The sequence below is a fragment of the Punica granatum genome, chromosome 5 (genome assembly GCF_007655135.1).
Source record: "Punica granatum isolate Tunisia-2019 chromosome 5, ASM765513v2, whole genome shotgun sequence".
NCBI lineage: Eukaryota > Viridiplantae > Streptophyta > Magnoliopsida > Myrtales > Lythraceae > Punica > Punica granatum.
In genome coordinates, this window is record NC_045131.1 from 10790412 (window position 1) to 10811318 (window position 20907).

The 20907-nt window shown below is 40.1% G+C and overlaps 3 protein-coding genes across 9 annotated transcripts; 1 reads left to right on the forward strand and 2 right to left on the reverse strand.

The window, feature by feature from the left end:
* Positions 1-851: 851 nt before the first annotated feature.
* On the forward strand, positions 852-13724 carry LOC116207459 (bromodomain and WD repeat-containing protein 1). 6 transcript variants are annotated; one of them, XM_031540407.1, is made up of 25 exons: positions 852-1005; positions 1210-1325; positions 2408-2762; positions 3005-3156; positions 3570-3809; positions 4673-4782; positions 4888-4965; positions 5081-5187; positions 5962-6056; positions 6130-6245; positions 6622-6725; positions 6838-6915; positions 7077-7155; positions 7430-7598; positions 8207-8277; positions 8369-8449; positions 8648-8718; positions 8797-8893; positions 8989-9048; positions 9267-9321; positions 9413-9816; positions 10329-12047; positions 12321-12893; positions 12988-13046; positions 13204-13724. In XM_031540407.1, the coding sequence occupies exons 3-25, from the start codon at positions 2413-2415 to the stop codon at positions 13397-13399; spliced, it is 5064 nt and encodes a 1687-aa protein (XP_031396267.1). In that variant the 5' UTR covers positions 852-1005; positions 1210-1325; positions 2408-2412; the 3' UTR covers positions 13400-13724. The 6 variants fall into 6 exon arrangements, with proteins under 6 accessions (XP_031396267.1, XP_031396268.1, XP_031396272.1 ...); XM_031540408.1 differs by having other exon boundaries at positions 877-1005; positions 1170-1325; XM_031540410.1 differs by having other exon boundaries at positions 880-1005; positions 1207-1325.
* Positions 13725-14167: 443 nt separating this feature from the next.
* Positions 14168-16595, reverse strand: LOC116206709 (DNA-directed RNA polymerases II, IV and V subunit 9A). Its single transcript, XM_031539504.1, has 4 exons — positions 16412-16595; positions 16187-16262; positions 15321-15479; positions 14168-14455 (listed from the first exon to the last, which is right to left on the reverse strand). The coding sequence occupies exons 1-4, from the start codon at positions 16438-16440 to the stop codon at positions 14375-14377; spliced, it is 345 nt and encodes a 114-aa protein (XP_031395364.1). The 5' UTR covers positions 16441-16595; the 3' UTR covers positions 14168-14374.
* A 2419-nt stretch (positions 16596-19014) lies between these two features.
* On the reverse strand, positions 19015-20190 carry LOC116207495 (60S ribosomal protein L29-1-like). Of its 2 annotated transcripts, none has more exons than XM_031540456.1 (3): positions 20077-20190; positions 19836-19939; positions 19015-19333 (listed from the first exon to the last, which is right to left on the reverse strand). In XM_031540456.1, exons 2-3 carry the CDS (start codon positions 19935-19937, stop codon positions 19250-19252), a joined length of 186 nt encoding a protein of 61 aa, XP_031396316.1. In that variant the 5' UTR covers positions 19938-19939; positions 20077-20190; the 3' UTR covers positions 19015-19249. The 2 variants fall into 2 exon arrangements, with proteins under 2 accessions (XP_031396316.1, XP_031396315.1); XM_031540455.1 differs by having other exon boundaries at positions 20047-20112.
* Between the last annotated feature and the right edge of the window lie 717 nt (positions 20191-20907).

The following is a 20907-nucleotide window of genomic DNA, read 5'->3' on the forward strand; positions in this document are numbered from 1 at the left end:
ACCACATATCAATCCTAATGAATTTTCTTTTTCTTTTTTCGGATAGTTAAATACACATATGGCTCATTCTTCAAAGCCACCATGCAATTGTTTGATAGTTCCACATATTGCATTATACATGGGTCGATACATGCTCTCTCACGTACAATTCCATATTTACAGGTCACGTCGACTGTCTGAATTATATTTATGAAATTTCTCTCAACTACGTACGGAAAGAAAATAAACATATACACCGTTCCCGATTATAGACAATCTCCAGCCGAGTCGACTAGATTCATGCATGAATTGGAATAATTGCATTACTATTCGATCTTCCAAACAAATTAAATTGACTATATTTGACCCAAAATACCCATTTTACCCCTTCCCTCCAATTTTTTTTTTTGGCATTGCATGAAAATACTTGTATGTAACGAGAAGAGGCGGCAAACAATCCTATGGCGGGGCCTTCCCCTCTAACAAACATGCAACAACGCTTTTCGATTCGATTTTAAGTACACAAAAGAAAAGGAGTGCTAACCAACTCTGCTCTCCGATATATATAAGACTCTCCAGGAGGCAACCAAAACGCACCGTTTTATCAGCCCGTGCGCAGCACGCACCACGCGATGCGCGTGAAGCTTCTCCCCCTCCATTTAATATCTCGGCAATATCTTGTTTTATTCGATTTTTTATTTTGTTTCCTTTCTTCACCGAACTCGAGGATACATATAATAAGACGCTCTCTCTCACATCTTTTGTCCCATTTACGTTCCCTCTGCTCCTTCTCCTCTCGCCGGTAATCCAACCACTCGCGCCCCCAGCGCGTGCCCCGCAGTCGCTAATTCAATTTTTTTTTATTTTATTTTTTTTTTCGCTCAATTTTTTCTTTTTTCTTCTCCTTTGAACTCTTCGAACTCTGGATCCCCATTCACAGTCTTCTCCCCAGTGCAGGAGGCTCCGAGGCGCACTTCGCCGCCCAAAAAAGCACCGTTTTCGCTCCCCGGCGGGGCTCCATTGATGGTATGGGCGTCTCTCTGCCGTCTCTCTGTACTCTTGACCGACTCTCGTGCACGAATTCTGTTGCATAAAGGCTTATGCATGCCGCCTTGTTGATGAATCTGTATTGGTTTCTTGCTGATTCATATGGCTGTAGCTTGATTGGTTTGTGATGCTTGGAAAGTTAGGAATTCGACTCTTAGGGTTTCCATCTTGTTGCTGAAGCAGAGGGATGCATTGTTGATTCATGCAAGGCAGGGCTGTTGAGTTGTAGAAGAGGCTTTTGGGTTGCAGGGGATATGCCCACCTGGTTAATTATCTGAAGTTGCAGGGAAAAAAAAAAGGTCTTCCCTTTGCCTTGGAACTTAATTTTGTATTAATGCACGAATTCTTTATGCGCATTCGTCGTGGGGATGAGATTAAATTCGCTGGTTTGGTTACTGGATTGGTCATATATTTTTAATTGCTCACCTAGCTCTGTACTTGGATCAATCGCTCTCGAGATTAATTGTCAAACAGAGATGAAATGCCGATGATATGTTCGATTAGGGTTCATGGGGAAATAAAAGGTTTTATGGACTGGTTGGCTTTAGCAGTTCACGGTGAAACCAGAATCTTGAAAGACAGGCAGGTCATTGAAATTTAGGTAGGCAAGCTATGAAAATGTTCCTCCAGGCATAAGAAAGGAAAAATGGGCTCACACAGTTTTCCTATATAATTTCCATCAAAAATTTGTGAAAGAGGGTATTCATTGGTTGGCTTCGAGATCTAGTTTAAGCATTGCTTTTTGGAATTGAAGAATATCCGGGAGCCATAGCTTTACATGGCTAAGGGATGATAGATAAGAAAAGAATAGGGTGGCAGCTCAAGGGTCTTGGATGTTTTTCTTGGTTAAACATGTTAGCAACTAAATCTTAATGCGCAAGTGGATAGACAACTGTACCTCCTCATTTTATACCTTCCTGTTTCTTTTCTCTGCCTGCGGGAGCAATATAGAGAATTCAACTGTGATGGATAGGGAAGGATTTGAAAATATTTGTGCTGAAATGGGCAGCTGTGGTTTACATGAAACCATGGCCGGAGAATGCTGTGCCTTATAAGTTATATCCCTCTTTTATAGTCCATTTTTGTCTGTTTCTGAAGCCTGGTGGGTGGTTTTAGCTGGTCGTTTATCTAAGGTATGAGCGAGCAATATCCATAGTTACGTGTGAAGTTCTGTGACCATATGTTGAAATAGTATTTCCTTTCAAATGGTTTGAGCACTTGAATAAAATTCTTCAAGTTCTGTTAAAGCTGGGAAATATTTGTTCTAAACTCTCAATTATTATCGCCATTTTAACTTAAAAAATTGACGATTCTTCTCCATATGCTACATGTATTCTAGAGAGAAGTTTATGAGTGGAGCTAATCATTTGCTGATGTACAGGGGATATGGCTCTTCAGAAGCATGTTCCAACGGGCGATCCATCTCCTGCTACAATTAAACCCTTGAGGTTCGTCACCAGAGGACATGGAAATACTTTGCTTGTAGATCCACAGTCGAGGAACAAAACGAAGCCCGACGTGGACATAGACCTTAAAGAAGTTTACTTCTTGATTATGCATTTCCTGTCTACTGGACCATGTCAAAGAACTTGCGGACAACTGTGGAATGAGCTTCTTGAGCATCAACTTCTACCAAGAAGATATCATGCGTGGTATTCAAGGAGTGGTGGGGCCAGTGGGGATGAAAATGATGATGGTGTATCATTACCGTTGAGTTACAATAACTTGTTAGAGAGGTATCTCTTTCTTGTTGCTAAGCTGAAAGTTGAAATCTACTAAAATACTTCCACTGGCATTGGAGGTCTATAAGGAATTTGACTAGGGCCCTCCTTGAAACTAGGAATTCTGTTATATTCCTTTGTAGATGGTTGACATTTATATTTTCTTTTTCTTCTGTTGGTCAGCTGATAATCGTAAAGTAAGATTTGATGGTCCGCTTTATTAATAACTAACATCAACGCATCCTGCGTCTTCTTAGGAATCCTCACATCGAAAAGGATCACTTGGTAAAGCTTTTGAAGCAGTTAATGCATACTAGTGCTTCTCCATCACAAGGTGTGACTGGTGGACGAGCTCCAACTGCAGCTGATGTTCCTACTCTGTTAGGAACAGGTTCATTCTCATTGCTGAGTAGGTCACCTCTTTCCTTTTTATCCCCTCTAAGGGCTACAGCTTCACCATCCCTTGATTGAGTAGTTTTTTTTCACCCTTCCCCATATCAGATGGTTTGTTTGAGTATTTTGTTTTAAGGTTTTCAAAATATAACACCAATTGGTCTTGATTGATGTTCTAAGAGGATTTGTGGGAGTATTTCACTTAGGAATCAAGCTATAATGTCATGATTTAGTGAGGGTTCAGTAAGTTAAACAAAATAAGGCTTTGTAAAAGGTATTTAGGAAGATAAATTTAATAATTTCATTATTTTGGATATATGAATGTCATGTAGATGATTGAACTGGCTATGCCTCTTTTCCTAGATGGAGAGATCCAACCATTTGGTTTCTAAAGTGTTAAACCTTTTGACTTTTGTCATATTTGTACAGATGAAGAGGAAAAAGGACAAAATGAAGTTAGACATCCACCTTCTCACATGCGTTGGCCCCACAGGCAAGCAGATCAAGTTCGAGGGTTATGCCTCCGGGAAATTGGGGGTGGTTTCGCTCGTCATCATCGTTCGCCGTCAATTCGGGCGGCTTCCTATGCAATTGCAAAGCCGTCAACCATGGTGCAAAAGATGCAGAATATCAAGAAGATCAGGGGGCATAGAAATGCAGTGTATTGTGGTATGCTTTAAATCTAATTTTGTATATGTCAAAATCAAGTTGTGGAAGTCATAACAAAGTTAGATCTACCAAGAGAAATCAAATACAATTCTGGGACTCATTTAGATCAGCTATCTCGTTACAGGCCTTTTACATTCTTCCTGAAAACAAATTATAGTAACAGGATTGTTCATCATTATGCACTGTCCATAATTTATTTTTGATCCAGTTTATCTTTGAGCTTGTGGTAACATATTCCGTTAAAATTTGCTAGATCCATTCCCACATTTGTTTGATTATACATAAAATCTATGCCCAACTCTGTGCTTGAATTGTGTCATAAAATTGAACTTCGGTCCTTTCTTAATGGGATTTAAATAGTAATTGTTTCATCTCTGAGTTGGCATGACAAACCTTCTGTTTTTTGTTCACAGTAAATGGATATTTGTCCTTTTAAATTCCGTCTTTCAGATTATTTCTTTTCTGCTTTATTTAAAGGTGCTCCTTTACAATCTATAATATGCATCATTAAGGTTTTCTAGAACTTACACCCCCACCTCCCCCCCAACGGCAAATAGCATAATCTCTCCAATGAAAAATGTAGAAGATAGTCTACTTGTCTGGTTTTTACGCTAAATTTAAAACTCACTATCTAGAGGACTGGCACGGAGGGATATATTTTCTAAGTGTTCTCTAGTAGAATTAGCATGATCATATTCATTCCTTGCTTGTAGGATGGTGCTATAGTGCTTCTTTCTAATCAAATGTTTGAGCTTTGTATCATGTGGTCTTGATAGGCAATCTAGGTTCATAATTGTTTGATAATGCTGTGAAGTTCAATGTATAGTTTTAAGTTTGTTTTTATGTGATGGAAATTCTTGCAGCATCATTTGACCGCTTGGGAAGATATGTTATTACCGGCTCAGATGATCGTCTAGTCAAAATCTGGTCTATGGAAACTGCATATTGTCTGGCAAGTTGTCGCGGACATGAAGTGAGTTTTCGAGTCCATTAAGTTAATTGTCTTTTATCTTATTTTATTCTTTTTTTGTTATTATGTGTGTAATTAGCTCATTACTTTATGTCAAAATCATTGAAGGGTGATATTACTGATCTGGCTGTGAGTTCCAATAATGCTCTGGTGGCATCCTCATCGAATGACTGCATCATTCGTGTTGTAAGCTCTCACATTATCAACAATTCTCTTTTCTTCTTTTTGCTTCACCTTTTCTTTTGAAGTGGTTGTCGTACACAAATAATTCTTTGAACTTTTTCTCTTTGGATATCCTCAGTGGCGTCTTCCTGATGGGCTGCCGATTTCAGTTCTTCGTGGGCATACTGGGGCAGTTACCGCCATTGCTTTTAGCCCAAGACCTACTGCTGTTTACCAGCTTCTATCGTGAGTCAGATCTTTTTTCGCATATCTAATACTTTTACTTCTATAGTGTATGCCACAGGAATTATATAAATGAATCAATGAGGACTTGGGGACTCAAAATTTAGTATTTGCACTTGATCGGTAGACCTTTTCATGTGCCCTGTTTGCTTGGGTATTTTCTAGGTTGGATGTAGAATTTTGTTTAGAAAGACCACGCCTAAGCTTACTGATACCAAACATATTAGATTTTCTAAATAAGAAAAGGACATAATTTTGGTAGGGTTGAATTAGAATTTGTCCAGTGGTTTGGGTGTGGTCGATGCTGGCTTTTATGTTTAAGAAAAATCATGCCTAAGCCTACTGATACCAAACACAGAATTTTTTAGAATAAAGATGGCACATGTTAAGTTAAATTAAGTTAATTCTGAGGCCAAGCTTGAAGTTTCTCCAGCCCTGGCCCTGTGGTTTCAGGCCTGCCTATAGCTGAGTAGGTTTCCAGCCAATGATCAGGTCTGCTGCTTCTATGCCTATTTATTTTCTTTAAAAGCTTCAGCTAATGGGAGACATGGATTGATGGAAATAAGTAACTGGACAATTGATTTCGGGCTCTTTTCCTTTAATGCATGTTTGCTATCGAATTTTATTTGCACTCTCTTTGGTAGTGGATTCGTTGCTGGACTTCATTTTCACCTTTAACTTATAACATATCTGGTTTTCCGTTGCTTCCCTTGTTCTCTTGTTTACCTTTACATCTTTATTGCTTCTGATATTTGTGCATGCGATTGCCTTCTGCAGGTCATCGGATGATGGAACGTGCAGAATTTGGGACGCCAGGAATTCCCAGTTTTCTCCGCGGATATATGTCCCACGGCCTGCAGATTCTGCAGCAGGTGATGACTTATTTCATGTACAATATTAATTCTGACAGAAGATTGTGATTAATAATACTTTTAATTCAAACAGGAAGGAATGGGGCTCCACCAGCAAGTTCAGCTCCTCAGAATCATCAAATATTCTGTTGCGCATTCAATGCCAATGGAACAGTGTTTGTCACGGGCAGTTCAGACACTCTTGCTAGGGTAGCAACAAGAGCCCTTACCCCAATTTTTCTTTTGTGACGTGAAATTCTTTTTTTCTTCACACTAGGGGGGAAGTGAGATCCTGGACCTGCTCTCCCGTGAGGTTCCTTGACCAGATTCCTGTCCAAAAATTTATTGATTTCAGCGATTGAGGTCAAAATTGAGATGGTTTCAATAGCTAGAATGGCATCTCTAAGAGAAATAATTCTACAGGCACACTTTGACGCTGCCTTTAAACTATAATGGGCCGATTGAACTACCCTTTATTACAATGGAGTGGAACATGCAAATGATGTCCTTGTGTTAATTTTTCTGCTTGTGGTTGAATATCCACGTATGAATCGATTCCCTTCATAAACGTTTTACCTGTTTGTAGGTTTATAATGCTTTTAAGCCCAACAAGGATGACGGGGACCAGCCAAATTACGAGATAGATGTCCTGGCTGGCCATGAGAATGACGTCAATTACGTGCAATTCAGGTAATCTGTCCCTTCCAGCTGGTCTAACTATTATTTGATGATATTTTTTGAGTCTGTTGCTGTGTACTTTTTTTATCACTTGCTGTTGATATGATGCTTCTTTATCTTACAGCGGCTGTGCAGTGGCATCAAGATTTTCCCAAGCTGAAACTTTGAAAGAAGACAATGCTTCAAAATTTAAAAACTCTTGGTATCTTTTTCTTCTTGAACTAATAGCTAGCCCTTAACCTAGGGTTCTTTACCAATTTCTTCTCTTGTCCAATGAGGAAGAGGATTAAGTAATTGATGGTTATATATCAGTTTTCATTGTTTATGCATGTGACTGACGCCATGTCCTTTTTGTGCTTTCAGGTTTAGTCATGACAATATTGTCACTTGTTCTCGTGATGGAAGTGCTATTATATGGATTCCAAAATCACGGAGATCACATGTAAATCATCTTATTTCCAGTTGGGGTTTTGTCATTTATTTAAGCTTAATTTTTATATTGTGGGGGGGGGGGGGTTGAGGAATCCAAGAACCAGAATAGGTTTAGAAAGAATCAGAGCTTGTTGTCCTCAAGAAATTACAGGGTTGTTGGTGGATTTACCAGAAATAGCAGCACTTTGAGCAGCAATTTCGCAAGCTGTGTTCTGCTTTAGTGAGGACTTATATGGATTTGCCCAAAGATTTGCAAAATCAATGATATTGATATCTGGTTTCAGTCAAGGGCTGGACGCTGGAGTCGTGCATACCACCTTAAAGTTCCACCTCCACCGATTCCACCTCAACCTCCACGTGGGGGTCCTCGTCAGCGAATCGTCCCAACCCCTCGTGGTGTAAATATGATAATATGGAGCCTTGATAATCGCTTTGTCCTTGCTGCTATCATGGGTAAAATATTGATATTATTATCTGTAAGATTCATTTTCTGCATAAAAAAATAACCCTGTGGTGATTTATCAAACCACAATTTGTGGTGTGGTCTTTGTCCTTTCTTTCACCAGCAAAGTAAAACCAGAAAGGGGGTCTCTTTTGGATAATTTTAGCTCGGCAGTCTGCTCTACTTTATGCCTTCTATTTTTTTCTTTGGTGTTATGTGGAGCATGTCATAACAAATTTATTGAAGCTTGAAATCTGCCCAGCCGTTATAGGTGGTTATTGACTGTCCTCTGATGATAACTGCAAAACGACTAAACATGATCTACCCAGTTCCTATAGCCTCTTTATATTCACAGGATGTAGAAACTTTCCTAATTGAAGAAAACTAAAGTCTGTCCTTCCTTTTTTTTAAGTGCTTTGAGCTGCTGATAATGTCAATCCTGCTTTCATTATTGGCTTGACGGTCTATTAAATCCTGATCTTAGTGAATTTAAAAGTTTTTTGCTATGTTGGGGGACATAGCTGGGTCCCATCCAACTTTTATCTCTATTTCTGCTGAGGTATTACTTTATTTTTTCCCCTATTAACTGTATCAATCTGAATGTGATGGTCTCGTGCAGATTGTAGAATATGTGTATGGAATGCATCTGATGGTAGTTTGGTGCATTCATTGACTGGCCACACTGATTCAGTGAGTTAATCTTTTGGCTACATATGCCAATAATTTACATGGCTATCGTGCTAATGTTGCTCTCTCTGATCACTTCACTTGTACTTGTCAGACATATGTTCTCGATGTTCACCCTTTCAACCCAAGGATTGCTATGAGTGCAGGTTATGATGGAAAAACAATTGTTTGGGATGTAAGTTCTTCCCATTTTTCAGTTAAGATTTGGAAGAACATCTAAATTTTCAATTTTTATTCAAACATTAATTGGTTGTGTTTAAGAGGACGATATATATGTGGGCTCACGATGCATTGCCGGGGTTCTCTCGGACAAGTGAATATTGCTTATTCGGGCGTTGAAATTTGTTGATCATCTCTTTGCCATATTGTTCAGATTTGGGAAGGCAAGCCTATCCGGATATATGAGATGTCACGCTTCAAATTGGTTGATGGGAAATTCTCACCGTAAGTTGATATCATAGGTGCACTTTCAAAGTGTTTTGAGTGGTGAAAAATTTTAAGTTTCACTTTATTGTGGTGCAGGGATGGGACGTCGATTATTCTCTCAGATGATGTTGGTCAACTTTATATATTAAGTACTGGACAGGGAGAGTCCCAAATGGATGCGAAGTACGATCAGGTACACAAACATTATATATGTTCACTTTAAGTATTTAAATGGGTACTTTGCAGCCATTCTGCAAGACTGATATGCTTCTTCTCACCTTTAAACAGTTCTTCCTTGGGGACTATCGGCCCCTTACTCAAGATACCTATGGGAATGTGCTCGATCAGGTTCAATGACCATTCATTTTCTCTTTCATCTTCATGCCTGCATGGCTTCTGTTATAAAAACAAAATGCTGCTCTAACTCTATGAATACTTTCTCATGATACTATTCTTCTGTTTCCTTTGACCATTGTTTTTGTTTTTTGATGACTACCTTTGACCATTTTTACTTTGTTGTCAAACTCAAGTCCATGACTAAAGGTGAGTTTTGACATGTGGTTCAGGAAACACAGCTTGCTCCCTATCGAAGGAACTTGCAGGATCTGCTCTGTGACTCTGGTCTGTATTTAAACCAGCAGTGCACTTGCCTTCCTCGTGGAGTCATACTTGTTTACTGAACTGTTTTCCCTTTTGGTTTCAAAAATCCCAGCAATGACTCCATATGAAGAACCTTATCAGAGCATGTACCAGAAGCGTAGGTTGGGAGCTCTTGGGATTGAGTGGCGCCCTTTTTCTCTAAGGCTCACCGTGGGACCCGACTTCAGTCTGAACCAGGAGTTCCAACTGCTCCCATTGGCTGATTTGGATGTGCTCCTCGATCCGTTGCCGGAATTTGTAGATGCAATGGACTGGGAGCCCGAGAACGAAGTAGTGGTAGTGACTGACGATAATGATTCAGAGTACAATGTTGCCGAGGAATATTCTTCCGGAGGGGAGCAAGGGAGTCTAGGTTCCACTTCCTCGGATGAGCCTGAGTTCAAATCTGAGGATAGTGAGGCTGAGGACTCTATTGATGGTTTACGTAGATCGAAAAGGAGAAAGCAGAAGGCAGAGGCAAGTGTTCTCAGATTTCACTTCTGTTTAAAAATAATCTTTAATGAGTGCTGATTGTGAAGAGTCACCATATTTAATATATCTATTAGTAATTGGGCATGTGCTATAAGTTTGCTCCAAGAATAGGGCGTGAATGAATCTGCAGGATTGGGAAACACATTGTGTTTTGTGTGTATATAATATTAAATTCTAAGGATTGTGAAGACGTGTAGGTAAAAATTTAAAAGTATAGCTGGAGCATCTTCTTGGTCTCACGTTATAGATACATAACTATCACCTTCTTGAGGTTCCTCAGAAGGAATTTTCCACAGCAGAGGCCTCGTGGAACATGGTAAAATATATCCCATTTAGTAACTCCTCTAGGCTTGAGCAATAGCTTTGCCTAATACGTGTAGGTTTAATGGTAAGAATCAACTTCGGTATATTCTGCGAACCACTGCCAGTCCTAAAAGATGTCCAAAATTATCATTTGAAGGTTATCCAATAACGAGCGGAGCTTTTTTGTTTTTCAGGTTGAAATTATGACTTCATCTGGGAGGCGCGTGAAGAGGAGGAACCTGGAGGAGAACGAGGTTGACATTTTCAGAAGTAAACATGGAAAGAAACATAAGAATGGTAAGAAAAAGAAGAAATCTTCAAAATCAAAAGGAGTGAGACCTCGGAGGAAGGCTGCTCGGAATGCTCTCACTCTGTTTTCAAGGATCAGGGGAGCATCCACAGATGGAGAAGAAGAAGAAGAAGAAGATTATACATCAGGATCTGATTCTTCAGAAAGTGAATCAAGGGGACTAGATTTGATTCTCCAGAGTGAGGAGTCAGATCAGTCATTGGGGAACAAGCAAATCAAGTTCTCGAAAGGAAAGGAAAAAGTGACCTTGGATGGGTCCGAGGATGCTGCTGCAGAACAGCGAGAAAATTCTGATATTCCTGTGATCCCTGAAAAAAGGCGGAGGCTGATTCTGAAGCTGCCAGTTCGAGATTCGAACAAGAAAATTCCTCCAGAACTCGTGACTAATGAATCTCCTCTAGAAGTTGGACCGGCAAGTAGAAAAGATTCCTCTATGGAAGGTCCATCCAGTGGTGCCAATTGCAGCTTGGTTCCAATGAGAGGGAAAGAGCACGAGGATAAGGTTAAGACTGAAAATTGTCTAGACTTGACTGAAGGGTACACGAATGGTAAGATAAAATGGGGTGGGGTCAAAGCCCGATCTGTTAAACGTCCGAGAATTGCAGAGACAGCACCATTAATCCCTTATGCAGAAACTGGTTTGCTTTCAGATGGTAATGATGAAAGTGCTAATACGATGAATGGGTTTCTGAAAATTGAAGGGTCTCCAAAGTTGCGAGACAATGGTAAGCTTGAGGTGGAGAAAAAATTGCGAGAAGAGGATGGTGTTCCTTTTGAGGGTGAAACCCCACCTATTGCTTCCTTAGATGAAGTCAAAGATGGCTTGAAACTACTTTCTGCATCAGATAATGCTCCAGTTGGTTCAGCAGATTCATCGCAACAAGAATTAAGAATCGCTGTTGACGACTGTAGAGATGGTCCAGACAATACTGCATCATGTAAAAGCCCTTTGAGCGCATCCCAAAATCGAACCCTAGAAGCATTTGATCCCATTAGCAATAAGAGAATTACTGTAGACGATGGACATGAGGGATGCCAAGATTCAGAGAATAATCCTTGCTCACTTGCCACGCAGCAAAACTCAATCTCCCATAACAAGACCTATGCTGTCTATAGAAGATCGAAGCTCAACAAAGCTAAGACTAACAATACAAACAGAGATGGTATTAGGATTGAAGAAAGCACTTCGAACACTGACAAGAACGAAAGCAATGCGAGTGCTGAGTTGGAGTCTCGTGAAGGCTCACCCAATGGGGCCTGCAAGACTGGTTCCCCAGAGTCGAAGTTTGCTGTACGTGACCCAAGCTCTGTGAATGATGGCTTGGGGAATGAAGAGGAAGCCTATCAAAGTCGTGAGAGTAGGTCGAGAAGAAATGGTCTTCAAAATGAAGATTGGGGATCAAGTCCAAAAGTTACAGTGGGGTTGAGGTCGACTAGGAATAGACGGGCCAGTTGCTATCTACGAGATGCTAGTAGTGCAGTTGAGAAAAGGAAGCTGAATCATCAACCCTCAAAGAAAGGCTCATGGTTGTTACTGACTGCGCACGAGGAGGGGTCCCGTTACATACCTCAACAAGGGGATGCAGTAGTCTACTTGAGACAGGTATGTAGTTTCTCACTCACTGGCCTACTAAAACTAGATTAGGTTAAGCACTTAAAAAGCCTCTCTGGAAGAAATACTGGGGAGTAGAGATTGGGGAAACAAGTCAAAAATCAAGTGATTTGTTACTTAGCTGATGCTGTAGCTGTCTCTTTTTCACCATTTACCAACAAGACTCGAAGCTGATATTTAAGCTTCAATTGCCCCTGATAAATACCTTTTCTGGGTTTAGTTTTCTTTTCTGGGAATTTGGGGTAATTTGTATAATCTTCTCAGGGCCATGAGGATTTCCTCAGTCAGAGCGGCTCGAGGGAGCGCGCGCCTTCAAAGCTACTGAAGTCGAAAATAAGGGCAGTGGAATTTTGCAGCGTTGAAGGTCTTGAGTATTCCATAATGGCTGGGTCTGGGGAGAGCTGCTGCAAGATGACCCTCCGATTTGTGGACCCCACTTCAAATGTGTTCGGTGAGACATTCAAACTGACCCTTCCCGAGGTGACAGGCTTTCCCGACTTTCTTGTTGAGAGGAACCGCTTTGAGGCTGCTATTCAGAGGAACTGGACAACTCGGGACAAGTGCAGGGTTTGGTGGACGAATGAGGGAGAAGATGGCGGGAGTTGGTGGGATGGGCGGATTTTGTCCATGAAGCCTAAATCTCCGGAATTTCCTGACAGTCCATGGGAGAGGTTCATGATCCAGTACAAAAGCGATCCCACGGAGACCCATTGTCACAGTCCCTGGGAGCTTTTTGATGCTGATACCCAGTGGGAACAGCCCTGTATTGATGAAGAGAGCAGAAATAAGCTTCTGCTCTCGATCATGAAACTGGAGCAGTTGGGGAACAGCGTACAGGTACAAACATTTTCGCGCTATTTCAAAGAAGACATCCATTGTGGATTAGCGAAATCTGTCAAGGATGTTTTCTCATTCATTTGTTAATGTTCAGGACCGCTATGGAGTAGAAAAACTGAGGCAAGTTTCACAGAAGTCGATTTTTATGAACAGGTACCAGTTTCTCTCTGTTATACAAGTGTTTGCTAAAACCTCACATAATGGCAACATCCAACGGACCAAGATCTCCCATTTGCAATGAAAAGTTATCTACGTACTTTTTCTGAATTGTAGTTTATAGGCTTTGACTCCTGTACTTGAAACGCTGCAGGTTTCCGGTTCCATTGTCTCTCGAGGTAATCCAATCAAGGTTAGAGAACAGCTACTACCGAAGCTTGGATGCTGTGAAGCATGATATAAGGGTGATGCTCTCAAATGCAGAATCCTACTTTGGGAAGAATCAGGAGGCTTCAGCGAAAATTAAACGCTTATCAGATTGGTTCTCACGTCTCTTGTCGTCCTTGTAGCGTATAGAGGAGAATTAATCGTAGAGGAAGATTGCCATGATCAATCAAAGTTGTAAAAATAGCCCTCATTAGTTTCTTCATTTTTTCCATTACGACCCCTCCTCCGCATTCTGTAGATAAAGAAAATTTTTCACTTCCCATAGCTTCTCCGATGACTCTTATTTCAACACAGATTTGGGAGTTGAGGGATTCTTTCTTTAGGGGCTGATTAGTGAGATCTGAGGAGAAAATAGATGGCTGTGGAGAAATCTCCATGATTCATTCTGTATAGAGACACCTGATCTTCATCAAAGAAAATAAAAAAATAGGAAATGATTTCAACTCTCGAGTCTTTTGCTAATCGCACACGAGACGTTTCTTGATGCTGAAGCTTGTTTTTTTTTTTTCCTCAATATCTCGGTCCTGTCTTTGATTGCACATAAGATGTTCTCGAAGCCATCTCTCAAGTTTTCCTCTCGACCTATTTAACGATGATAGGAGATATGCAGTTTCCTTCCCCCTGAATCTGACAATGTTCAAGGAGCCACCTTAAGGATTTAAGATGGCATTCCATTGCAAAGATACGAGCGCTGGGTGGCTGCAAAACTGCAGGCGGATTTGCTATTCAAGAGTGCAATTTCTCATTCCGGAATAACGAACTTATGCATTTTGTCTGAAGTAGTAAGTCGCTGGATTATTCTCGCACCACAATCCAGAAAGGGTCTTTATTTCAGCATGATATCTTCTTTTGTGATACGTGCAGAAATATAAGAAGGGTGAACACACAGATAAATTCTTCCCTTCCCCGGGTTGCAGGGCAACTACTAGATTCGATACTAGACAAAAATACTGAAATTCAATATTTTGCTGTTAAACAGACCGAAGCAGTCAAGGAGCGAGTCAAGACAGTGTGAACCGATCCACAACAGAAGCTTTTGAATACAGGAGTTAGAATCTGTAACTTGTCTTTTTTGGCTGAATAGAATCTGTAACTTGTCAATCCCTCCAACGGTTACCACAATTCGGATTACAGCAGACGAAGAACAGAGTCATACCTTCCTCCCCCCTTGCAGTAGCCTGCATAAAAAAATTACCAAAATGGAATAATCAGAAAACAAATTATGCAAGAGCTGGACAAAAAACTTGCAACATGATTCTCGAGGTTTTCTTTGCAAACAAATACTAATACAAGCAGAGCATAAGCAAACACTTCCATTATTTCCATAATTTGAGAGGTGCCCTATTCGTAAGTCGTAGTTGCACTTAATTTACCACTCCCTGTCTTAATGGATCTATCATTGTTACAGATCTCTCCTTTCAATTATCTCATGTGATGCAAGCAAAGGATGTAAGCAGCTAATGGCTACAGAAAGCTTCACATTGGACATGCATCAATGACTTTCCTTGGAAAATAGCTAAATGTGAAGATACCTCAATTCCTTACTAGAAGAAAAAAGCTAATGAAAATGAGAGCATGCCCGAATCGAGCTCACAAAAGGTCAGAGATTGACAGTGCTCACTCATCTTATATCTCAACTGTGTCGACCTACTGATTCTATTGTATCACAAGTAAAACCAAGCTAAGCTTCATACGCTGTTTCAAAGTAATAGAATTAATTAGGACCAGCAATTGGGCAGCATTCAGAGTCCCGTTAGAATAGATGAACAGAAAGAGGCACAGTAATTTTATTTTATTTCCCTTCCAACCCACTTGATCCCACTGCACCAATCAACACTCCATTCAACCCAACAAAAAAAAAAAAATTCATAAGCGGAGACAAACCTGATATTCCAACTGGTAAGAAACACCCTGATGACCAAATTTTTAACTCTTTTGCCGAATGAACAAAAATTGAGAGGCCCCTATTTGTAAGACATAGGTGCGCTTAATACTAGACTAGTTGACCTCAAAAATACGCATCCAAGAGAACCAAAGGCTTACCTGGAAGAAAACAGCTTCTCCATGGTTGCACGCGGCACAACGGACTGATTTCGTACGCGGGAGAGTCGGATCAGCAGCTACATCCTGCAGCACTTGCGTCCGCTCCCCCACTGAGTGGTGTATTTCATTTCGATACACACAGAAGTTGTCTGCAACCTCCTGCAAATTGGAAGAAAGTTCTGAGACAGACATGGACGATGAGACCTATATATCGTTATAATGGTCATTCTGTTCAATCCCTCTCCTCCCCCATTTGCATAGTTACCTTGGGAATCTAAAATTTCAAATACCTCTAATTCAAAAGATCGTGAAAAGCAATCAAATATCATTCGATTAAGAAAACAAGTCAGCTTGGATTCCCAAATTTAAAATTTTGCCGACGTTATTGATCCCGTCATGCAGAAACCAGACTTTGCAGAATGAAGCAAAATCAGTGAAAATCCATTTCGTGAACCATGGAAGAAATCGAATGAAGCAAAACAATGAAGAATATGGGGAGGGATTTTTGATCCATTGAGCAATTTCTATGCCAGCTAAAGGATTACTTCCTTCTGGAATTTAATTCTACATAAACAAGATACTAAATCAACCAAGTTTGATCCTAGCATATCCCAACAACACTGAAAAAGAGCCTACAACATAATTATTGTAAGAAAAAAAAAAGCACAAGCAGAATAAGCACCACAAATAATGCAACAATTTTGAGACCAAAAAAAAAAAAGGGGCCAAACTGTACACAAGGGAATAAAAAAGGCGATCCAGACTATAAGGCATTGCATATCAATCAAATAGGACAGAAATATACAAAACCCTAAACCCTACATTGTGGCAGAAACGGAAAAGCCAAAGGGATTTCAGAGGATGACCTGGTGATCGCAGTTCCGGCAAGCGTACAGAAGAATCTTCTGCTCCCTATCTTCCTTAGGGTAGAGAATATTGTTACTGTACCACCCAACAAAAAAAAAATCATCGGCAAATCAGCTACACTCAACCCAAGGAAAAAAAAAGAGAGAAACCCACACTGCGTCCAAGAATTATCCCAAAAACAAGAGATTGATTGCGTGAAATGAACGGAGATGAACAGAGCTGACCATTCGCGGCAAAATTTCATAGTACTCATCTTGAAGAATCAGGACGCAAAATTTCAGCTTTGCTGTGTTCTTTTGAAGAAGAAGAAGAAGAAGAAACGAAACCTCAGCGTTCATTTAGCTACTGACAGTACCGGCGGGCTGCCTTCTCTGTGTACGGAACAGTCCAGTCAGTAGCTTCGGGGGCATTTTGGTAATTGCATTGAGAATCGAGGGTCTTCTTATGTTAGCGGCCCGATACTGGGCCAAAAATAAACAACTTGTCAGGTTGCTTCGGCCTCGTCTATTATATTTTTTCTCAAAATTATTTCCAAAACTGTCGTAAAAATAAGTTGTTAAAAACATTACTCTCTCATTTTTTTTTTTACACTATAATCTAATCATCATAGAAGTGATTTAAATACGAAAAAAAGATAACACTTGAATTTTGAGTGATGTATAAAAGTGCAATGATAAGTCAATTACAATATTGCAGTATAGTGACACGCGGTCCTTTTTTAGAGATCAAGAGAGTTCAAATTTGATTCTCTTCATCCAGGCTATATGTGCGTATTAATGGAGGTTCCTATTTCATTGTAATAGCCCTATAAATCTCCTTTATAACCAAAAAAGAAATTACAATATTATCAAGCATTTGAAGTAAAAGAGCTTATTTGCATATCAGCTAGATAATGTGAACAAGTAAATTCGTCATAGTTAAAGGGAAGCATATAGTACGATCACTTCTAGTGATGGTACCATAGAACCCCCCTTATCGATCATAACTGGTACTTTCAGCTTTAGTTCGGGAGCGGACGGCCCCTCATGGGCCACTGGTTTCTTCCCTGCGCAGGTCGATGCATTTCGGACCGGTTTTTAAAAGATTAAATCACCCGTTCGACTATAGCTGGAAAAGAGAACAGTAGAAAGCAGTATGTTTAAGGAAGAGGAGGCTGGCTAACCATTCTGGACAGAATTTGTACACACTCATCTCCCGCAGCTGCAATGGTATCTGCACTGCTTCTGCAAAGATCCAGAGGCTCTCCTTGACGCTCCAACTGTGGCTCTCTGATATAAGGAGAATTCCAACTCACTGGCTCTATTGGTCAATATGTATATGTACAACTCCACATCAAGCATGGCTTGTTTAGCTAAAGGGAGAGGAAGAGAGAGTGTTCAAGAGAATTTGGGATGTAAGAATTAATCATTGGGTTTCAGTGGAAGGTGTTTCTACTGAGTTCTTTCAAAGGGAATGTTGAAGATCGAACCCACCAGAAAAAAAAAAACAAAAAATAATAATAATAATAAGAAAGAGGAAGGGAAAACAAGAAATTTAAAGTGACTGTTCTATGGGTAATATATTTGATGCGAATATGAACCAAAGTCTAAACTCGACTTAAAAAACCATTGAAAGCACACATTTTATCTGAGATTTAGATGGGAAATCACGAACGAGTTAGAAGTAAATTCTATTATATTTTCTTCAATTTTACTATACCCAGACATGTTCTTAGAACAATAGAGGACTCCCGGTCTAAGCTGGACTCGGGATCGATGGCTTTGGCTGAATTAAGTCCGTAACTTGTAATATTGGATCGAACAGCAAAGAAGACTCTCCTAACTATTTCCTGCGGTCTGGTCTGGATGTCAAAATGCAAGTGTCTGATCATCACCAGTGGTTAAAGTTCAGACGACTCAACGAGCAGTACCTTCACAAAAAATCATTAATTGAGCTAACACAATTAATATGATTTTGGCATACAGGGTTGAAGCCGATCTCGAAATCGATCAGAATGGATGCAGAAGGCATCGAGCTTGAAACCGGTTAGAATGGATGCAAGAGGCACATACTTCGTGCCAGAATAAAAGCAGCCAGACTCTTTTTTTGTGGCAGCAGCCTCCCACAATAGTACAATTTCCCATTCTACGATGGCTGGGAGGATAAATGGTCAATCTCTGTGGCTCGACCCCAATCAGTTAATGACCAAGACGTAAATGAAGGTGATGCATTTGAAACACAATCAGGGATCAATCAGACCGCCAGATCGGTAACTATGAAAAGGTGTAAGATAAAGAAGGAAGAAGAAAAGCTAAAGACTAAAAAGTACTCTCCAACTGGTTTCCCTGATACCAGGACCAGCGCCAACCAGGTATCTGAGGTCCATTCCCTAGAATCCAGCTTATGAAATGATGAACATAGACCACGGTGTTCGGTTTACAGCGGGACTATGCACAGTCATACTTAAATGATGCCGCCATTGAATTGATATGTACGTCAAATCTCAAAATTAGCATCCACAAAGAGATGATCCTCGAAGCAACTTCTAGAATGAAGATAAATAATAAGATTAACCAACGCAACTTTCTCAAACCAATATTTACCAGCTCAACACAATTTCGAGCCAATTCAGAAAGGGGGGAAAAAAATGGAACTTTGAGTCTTATAATTGGAAATTAAGCAGGTCATACATGCTGAGAGTAGCATGACACCAGTAAGAAAGGGGATTCAAACATTTCTTTTCTTCCCGCAAGTCCCGACTTGCGACCCCAGTAGTTACTATTTTATATAGTTATAGCAAAGTATCGTCAAAAAGTACTGCTGATAAAATTATTATAGATTCCTCAAGCAGCAAACTAATTGTCGAAATAAATCCAACCAAGCAGACACTCGAGAGAGCAACTAAATGGCCAAATAGTTTTGCCTTCGATTGTATCCAAAATGTATCATAATAGGGAAATAGGCTTTGCTACCACACTGTCATTGTAATGTAAACAACAGAGAACCCCATTAATCTAAACAAAAACAAAAACCCTAGATAAGGAAAATTACTCTCAGCTCCATTTCAAGCTAATGCAAGCAGCCTACTCCTGCTCGGATCCGCCCTCGTTCTTCTGGTTGTTGTGCTTCCTGGCGTACCTCTGGTTCCTCAAGAACTTCGGATCCATCTACTCAGAAAACACACAGGAATCCGTGAGTTTACATAATACAGTACGCACTAGCAGGTGAAACATAAACTTGCTGGTCAACTTTCATATCAATATCATCAAACAACAAGCACGGATTGAGATCAAAGCAGCTGAGGGTTTAAGCAACTCGGACCACGCTTTGAAGCCTAATCAATTCAACTTTCTTGCTCGATCATCCGAATACCTCAGTATCTCATTTGAGCTTAGAAAGTGCATAATCATCTACAGCAGCTTCCGAAACGCTCAATTCAGTTGCTTCGCTTCCGGTTATGATCAACAGATAGTAGAATCATGTATCAAAGCAGTTCCATGAAACCCCAGCTTCGGCTAAACCGAACAGATTAATCAATCAATCATTTCATATCTTAGCACTAGATCAAGCTGTACTCAGTTCGAGCGGATGACACTAGCAAAACCTACGGGAGATCTACCCAGAAGGAGCAAGGGAGAATGAGATGGATGGATAGAGCTGGGAGCTTACACCCTTGGTGGAGGTGTGACGGTGCCTCCGGGGCTTCTTGATGCCGTTCTTGTGGGCCTTGTACGACTGGTTGTGGGCAGTGTGGTTCTTCGACTTGGCCATCTCTGCAAGCCACAGTACACACAAAGCCAAATCAAAAATCGGAGCTGATAGGAAAGCGAAATTCGCAGTCAAACTAAGCTGAAACTGCTAATTTGATGAGAGGACCGACATGAAAGAGAAGAGAGTCCCAACAGCTCACCTCTGTCTAGGGTTTCTCCTCCACTTGAGGAAGAAGGCAGTTTACGCGAAGCTTTTATACGATTAGAAACCCTATCTGCTGTGCTGCTGCCGGGCGACTCTAATGACGATATTGCCCTTGTTCTCGGCCCAAGAGTATTAGATTTATGGGCTTGGGCCTTATTGGGCCTCACCTCTATCTGCTGCTTGTGATTGGGCCTTATTGGGAAACAAAAGTTAGACGAAATTCTATCTTTCGTCTTTATATATATATATATATATATATACACACATACATACTATTATAAATAAATAAATATATATGTGTGCGCCTTTTTTTGGCTTGCTGTACCCTCTGAATATCATATTTCATTTTCGGGTTATTAACAGAAATACTCCTAAATTCTGGATTGAACTGCAACACTATGTCATGTTTGATTCTTAGGCCCCATTTGGATTCCAAAAAATTTAATTTTAATTTTAACTTTAACTTTAACTCAACACACTACACAACAAAAATATACATTTTTCAAGTCAAATTTATAATTACATCTCATTTGTCCTTTTCTACAATCAAAATCAAAGTAACTTTAACTCTGAATCTAAACGGCCCTTAATAATTGGATATATAAATTTTAACTGAAGTTGCAATTTTACCCCTGAGGGTGCGATGTCTGGCAGTCAATCCCTTTTGTGTGTTTTATTTCATTTTGTCATTTGCCAATGATCACCATTAATTAACTTGTCAAGATTTTTTTTTTTAATCTTCAATAAACACAGTACTTTTCCATATGTTCAGGATCATTTGAAGTAAGAAAGTTCATCTCCACGCATCTAAATTTGAAAAATAACC

Bases quoted from the DNA above. Each gene is read 5' to 3' on its own strand.
- LOC116207459 (XM_031540407.1), top strand. From the start codon at position 2,413: ATGGCTCTTCAGAAGCATGTTCCAACGGGCGATCCATCTCCTGCTACA. The intron at 3,810-4,672 runs GTATGCTTTAAA...AAATTCTTGCAG, and splicing joins TAGAAATGCAGTGTATTGTG to CATCATTTGACCGCTTGGGA. The intron at 8,278-8,368 runs GTGAGTTAATCT...TGTACTTGTCAG, and splicing joins TGACTGGCCACACTGATTCA to ACATATGTTCTCGATGTTCA.
- LOC116206709 (XM_031539504.1), bottom strand. From the start codon at position 16,440: ATGAGTACTATGAAATTTTGCCGCGAATG. The intron at 16,263-16,411 runs GTCAGCTCTGTT...TGGGTGGTACAG, and splicing joins ATGAAATTTTGCCGCGAATG to TAACAATATTCTCTACCCTA. The intron at 15,480-16,186 runs GTCATCCTCTGA...TCCAATTTGCAG, and splicing joins GCCGGAACTGCGATCACCAG to GAGGTTGCAGACAACTTCTG.
- LOC116207495 (XM_031540456.1), bottom strand. From the start codon at position 19,937: ATGGCCAAGTCGAAGAACCACACTGCCCACAACCAGTCGTACAAGGCC. The intron at 19,334-19,835 runs GTAAGCTCCCAG...TTTTCTGAGTAG, and splicing joins GTCACACCTCCACCAAGGGT to ATGGATCCGAAGTTCTTGAG.